At 44.7% G+C, this 6,117-nt stretch overlaps 1 protein-coding gene across 1 annotated transcript; it reads right to left on the bottom strand.

Moving 5' to 3' along the window:
• Positions 1–4,935: 4,935 nt before the first annotated feature.
• Positions 4,936–5,748, bottom strand: LOC123134097 (uncharacterized). The gene is made up of 2 exons (XM_044553439.1): positions 5,460–5,748; positions 4,936–5,353 (listed from the first exon to the last, which is right to left on the bottom strand). Exons 1-2 carry the CDS (start codon positions 5,554–5,556, stop codon positions 5,073–5,075), a joined length of 378 nt encoding a protein of 125 aa, XP_044409374.1. The 5' UTR covers positions 5,557–5,748; the 3' UTR covers positions 4,936–5,072.
• Positions 5,749–6,117: the final 369 nt, after the last annotated feature.

A 6,117-nucleotide genomic window follows, 5' to 3' on the forward strand; every position in this document is an offset into this window, starting at 1 on the left:
CACCATTAACATGGTATTACTGTAGCTTAATTATCCGGGCATCACAACTTGACTATCACTCGTCCTGATGTCTCCTATGTTGCCAACCGTGTCTGCCAGTTTCTTCATGCCCCTCGAGACTCTCACTGGACTGCGGTTAAGCGCATCTTGCGCTATATTTGGTTGACTTCTTCTTATGGCTTGCATCTGCAACCGGCCCCTTCTGGAGTTCTCTATGCGTTCTCTGATGTAGACTGGGCTGGGAGTCCGGATGACAGACGATCAACGGGGGGATATGCAGTGTTCCTTGGTTCTAACTTGATCGCCTGGAGTGCTCGCAAACAAGCAACAGTGTCCCGCAGAAGCACTAAAGCTGAGTACAAAGCAGTTGCAAATGCCACGGCTGAGCTTATTTTGATACAATCTTTGCTCAGAGAATTGAAGATCCCTGAGAAGTAGCCGTCGGTACTTTGGTGTGATAACATTGGTGCCACGTATTTGTCTTCAAATCCAGTCTTTCATGCTCGCAACAAACACATTGAAGTTGATTACCATTTTGTCAGGGAACGTGTTGCCCAGAAACTGGTTCTTATCAAGTTCCTCTCCTCCAAGGATCAACTTGCTGACATCTTCACAAAGCCGTTGCCTCTTCCTCAGTTTGAAGGATGTAGGCGCAATCTCAACCTGATGAATTCTTCAAAGCACGGTTAAGATTGAGAGAGGGTGTTAGACTCTGTATATACTAGGCCCCACTTGTAATTGTATTGTACATTATTATGTACCTCTCTATCTCTACTATTAAAGGAGGATCGAACGTCGTGATGGTTCGACCTCCTTCCCGCCGCCTCGTGGTATCGCTACTTCCCCCGCCTCGCCTGGTGCGACCCCGGTAGAAAAAAAACATCCAAAGTAACTGAACGAACAGATAAAATCCCCGCACGAAAAAAAAGAAGAACAATTACCGGGGAAGCAACTGCATCCGATCGCACGTCCCACGCCTGGTCTCCCCAGCCCCTCGCTTCCGATCACATCTCTCGCCTGTATGGTCTCGCCGCTCTGCCCTCTCGATCCGCCGCCGTGGAGCCTGTATGGTCGCCATCTAGCCTCCACCGTCTCCCTTGTCCTCTCTGAAGGCAGGCCCTCCTCGGTGTGATGAGTAGTCCGCGGTGCTGCCGCCCCCTGCACGAGAGTGGCTGCGGCGTCGGCCACACCAGCACTCTCGTAGGGGCCGGACTTCCCGTACCGTACCTGGCTGGCCGGGAGGAGCGTGCTGCTCGCCATGATCTTCTCCACGTCGTAAGTCGTAACAGCTGATTGCGAAGTTGGTGACCTTCGCCGCCTCCTCCACCTCCTTGACTGCACGGAAGAAACACAACCAATGATTAATGACTGACAAGCTCTCCCAACGGTCAAACGAGCCAAGCGCAAAAGTGACGAGAGAATGCATGCTCTGGAATGACGTACACTGCCATTGCGTACCTTGCAGGGTTCTTGCTAGGAATCTGAAGATAGCGTGTTGTACACCTGCAGGTAATTTGCTTTTATTGGATTGTGGGAGGAGAGGCCAACCGTACTTGTCTAATGGTGCAGCTTAAATGTTTGAAGGAAGACTTGGTTTGATGCCTCTACGCTAGCTGAATATATTTTTAATCCGTCTATCGAATAATTACATCATACTTGGAGAATAATTACATCCTACTTGGAGGTAGCAGGGACGTGTCATATGTTTTTGGGATCCAGGTAATATTTAGCTTACCTGCTAGACCACATTACTTCCAAAATATTTACCTACCATGACAGGAAAATCTATTGGATCTAGCACTGCATTGTAGACTCAACATATCTAGCTCAGACCCGTCATCCTCTCATTCCGTGTTATGTATGCTTTTCTTTTGAAGTTTTCATCAACCTCGCTTTCTTTATTCAGATCAAGATGGTTGTATATACATCCAAATTCAGATCACACAGTGCCTTACAAGGTTGGAATCAGCAGGGCAAGGGAAGAATCCTGGGAGGTAATTTTGATTATCCCATAATGGGGACCATGATAGATGTTGGCTAATTGTGTTTTGAAGAATATCAGTTTCATGTTCTCTTGGTGTTTTTCGATTTGCCTCAATGTCATCCAGATTGATTTCATATACTAAAATCTTAATCCAACTCCTTTCTGGACATAAGTTTATATGCAGATGCTACATAGTTTTGATGTATATATGTCTCTTCCTCTGAGTAGTATGATCCAATTTTTGTTTCTTGATGTATATTGCCACTTGAATAACACTCAGTTTCTCTAAATAAATTTGTACTCTACATACCTCTCTCTCTCTGCGGTGGAAAATCTATCATACAGGGCAATAAGATGAAATCAGTTTTTAATTTGAGATGTCCTTTAAAAAACCCATGGAGAAACCAGGCGAATTGACGGTCAGCCCGCATCAATATGGCGAATCGACCGGAGTTGCCTTCTTGGGACGATGCATTTGCATTGAAGCAGTGTCTCTGGTCTGATCGCGGCGGTCAGCACCGCCCTCCCATCCAGTCACATTGCGCGACATCAATACAGGTCTGCAGCTCTGGGCCGGCATGAATGTGGTGCGTGAAGCTGCGCATCTGTTGGAGAGATAGAGCATGTATGTTTATTTGTATTTTTCTTACTTAATAGGTGGATTTGCTCCAGTGATTCTGCGGCCGTCGAGGAGGTGAGGTTTTTCCATCAAATGATTTTACAGTCTGTTTTGTGTGACCACTGCTACTAGGTGCAGAGTAAGGACTAGGACAAGCATCAGCCGTGTGAATTGTTAATCAATCTGGTTTTGCAAGTCGTTGAGTCGTAGTAGCTATGTAGGATTCCTAATGGATACTACCATGAATCATGTTCTGTCGTTAAGGAGAACATTTTCTAAATGTATTCCAGACTGCTGAGCCTCTTCTATTTTTTTCCTTTTGGCATGGACAAGGATTCACCTTGAATACTATTATGTAGAGTACATCTCTGTAGTTCTTTTTTTTTTACAACAGAGTACATGTCTATAGTTAGCGTGGAGCGATAACTCATCTGTCATTTGCACTTGCTGTTCCATATGCTTTTATCAATAGTAAAGCTTCTGGGATTACAATTATAGTGGTTTACTTGGAGTAAGTACAGTTTACGTCCTGATATTGTCACTAATACTGTATAATCTAGCTTTACATGCTTTTCTCATTCTGGAATGTAATGTCATGGACGTCTGATGCGATTTCAGACTTTTCAGTGTGCAAATGCTTAGAGCATTTGACTTATATATATACATGACATGTCAAAATGACCATGAAGGATATATGTGCTACTCAGAAAATGCCGAGCAATATGAGCTTGTCATAGCAGCTATTTAGTTGGAAGAAAACATAGATTGAAGATGGATATATCAGATGCACCTGCTTGATAGGATTCTTATTTAGTTATGTGGAGGCAGTTATGCTTCCTTTGATGTGGATATGTGTATTTTTTTTTAATATTTGCTTACTTGCTTCTTGCTTGTCTATCAGGCTACTTTGGTAGATTTTAGAGAGAAATTTGTTTTTGAACAAGACTATCAAGGAAGCATCATGGCAAAGATATATGTTGCATTACTACAGTTGAGATAATTTGATTTGATTATAATATGTCAAGCTTCTGAAACTTCACTATGTACGTTGGTTTGGTGGTTTGATATTTGTCACACTATAGTAATAAGCAACATACGACACATAAATTCTTGATTTTTTTTCTGACTCAAGATCTCTACGCCTAAATTTATTGTTTTGTGGCACTCTGCCGACATTTTTCTCTTGGTGACCAATATCCCTCAAGCTATACGAGATTTGATTAAGAACATAGGGATCATTTTTTTTAACTCGTGATGATAAGTATGTATATCTGGAATTCAAGTTGGAGTCACATGTACTTGGTTTAGTAGTACTCTTTCCGTTCAAAATAAATGTCGGGTTTTAGTTCAAATTTAAACCGACACATATTTTGGAACGGATGGAGTACATTGTATAGGGAATAAGGTATCATACTATTTCGTGGGGTGAGCGTTTTAAGCAGGAGGGGTCGTTTTAAGCAGGAGGGGTTGTCAGGGCTTCAAGTGGGTTAGTAGATAACAGCAAGCAACTAGCAAGGTTGGATCAACATTGAAGGCGAATAACAATGGTGAGCGATGTTTAAATTTATGTTCCGTGGCAACGCACGGGCACTCAGCTATATAATGAAAAGGCCATCCCACGTTGGAGGTGTGCCACAAACCCTAAACCCTTGTCTAATAGACTGCAATGATGCAGGCGGTCCTTGCAAATGTCTAGCGTGTGAAAGAGCATGTTCTTAATTTCAAGGGATCGATCAAGGGTCATTGAGCGCTCAACCGCAACAGAGCGTGTGGCCATTTGACGATGATGGACACGTACTTTGTCTCAGATGCCCTATTCGCTGACAATTTTCGTCGCTTTTGTATGCGGAAAAAATATCTTCAATTGTTTCTACTATAACGTCCAGTCCTTTGATGATTATTTTATCTTGAAGAAGGATGTCGTAGGAAGAATTGGGTATATGACCACATTGTGGATGGTTGTATATGACATGGCCGCTGATTTGTGGGGCGAATACGTACATATGTCTGTCCGTTTTCGACGACTATGAACAGAATGTGCACGCTGATTGACGATGAACTCATCGGGCCTGCAGCCGGTCTGCCGTCCAGCACTTGTTAAAAAGAGCTAGCCATCCGAGAAATTTCAGTCTCATGGGTGCCTTTGAGGTGCCTTTGAGGCCCCCGGCATGCGCGTCAAGCCCTCGAAGAAGACCATGTAGGTCGTGCGGGCGGAATAAGATCCTGACTCTGTCAAAATCCATCTGAAAGTATCCGAAATTTGTCGTGTGTTCGCTAAGGAAGAAATTTGTCGAATGTGTAGCAGTTCAGGATATCGGAACGAATTCAGTCATTCACGAAAAGAAGACGCTGTCGATTTATAATTAACTCCACGCTTACACGGTTAGACATGATATGATTTCCCATCCTCTGCATTCTGGATGCCTCGTGACATCAATCATTACTAGCTAACCATCGCCGGCACACAGATCACGCCGACGCCGGAGCTAACACGAACCGAGTACGCCGGCCCGCCGAGGCCGCCGCCGGCGGGCAGACGGGGAAGTTACAGTTGGGGCAGACGCTGAAGCACTGCCTCAGCGTGTCGTAGCAGGGCTCGTTGGCCAGCCTCGTGCAGCAGAAGCACGTCCGGTTGGGGTCCGCGTCGCACGGGCTGTCGACGCACAACCCGGCGACCTGAGCCTTGCTGCCGCTGCCGCCGCCGTCGCCCAGCTCACGGCGACCGCCGCCCGATCCCTCGGCGTCATCACCTTCATCGTATCGTCAGATATTCAGATTATCTATGCGACTAAACCTTTACCAGTAGCATCAATAAAAATCCTCTTTTCTGAAGGAAAGACAGAAGGTATTTAGTACCGTGTGCGGAGAAGGCGTGGCATCCAACAAGGAGCAGGAGGAGCAAGATGGGCGCGGCTGGATTGGCATTCATCTTCACCCAGAAACTGCGGCGCATGAACAAATGGTACCGAGCACAACTGATCTTCTCGATGGATCTGATCCTTGTGCATGCGATTTATAGAGGGCAGCAGAAGGTGTAGATCATGTAGACGGGATCAGGCCGCGAAATACGGTAAGTATGGAAGTAAGTTAATACTGTATATGGTTGGTAGGATAAGGTAAGCGATCAATTACTGCCTAATTGCAAGATCATCGAGCGATGTCAATATCATGTGCTAATTATTTGGAGTAATTGTATTTACCTTTTTTACATTATGTTGTACGTATTTCCTTTGTCCGAAAAAGCTTGTCCCTCAAATGGATGTACCTAGAATCAAATTAGTGCTAGGTACATTTATTTGAGGAACAAGATTGGGACAAGTTTTTTCGGCCGGAGGGAGTACGAGTTTATTGTGGCTTTGGTGTATTTTGGTCTACATCGATGACATTTTTGACTGTTGCTTCTATAAACTTCTAGGTTTAGCCAGATTGCTCCATTTGGACACAGGTTCAAAGGCGCAATGAGCTTTGCAAGCCTTTTCTGCTTGGGGGTGATGCTCCAGCCGATGTTGCTTCA

Source organism: Triticum aestivum, chromosome 6B (assembly GCF_018294505.1).
Source record: "Triticum aestivum cultivar Chinese Spring chromosome 6B, IWGSC CS RefSeq v2.1, whole genome shotgun sequence".
Classification (NCBI taxonomy): domain Eukaryota; kingdom Viridiplantae; phylum Streptophyta; class Magnoliopsida; order Poales; family Poaceae; genus Triticum; species Triticum aestivum.

Coding starts and splice junctions, on each gene's coding strand:
- LOC123134097 (XM_044553439.1), bottom strand. CDS start 5,556: ATGCGCCGCAGTTTCTGGGTGAAGATGAATGCCAATCCAGCCGCGCCC. Junction 5,354..5,459: donor CCACGCCTTCTCCGCACACG/GTACTAAATACC, acceptor GATACGATGAAG/GTGATGACGCCGAGGGATCG.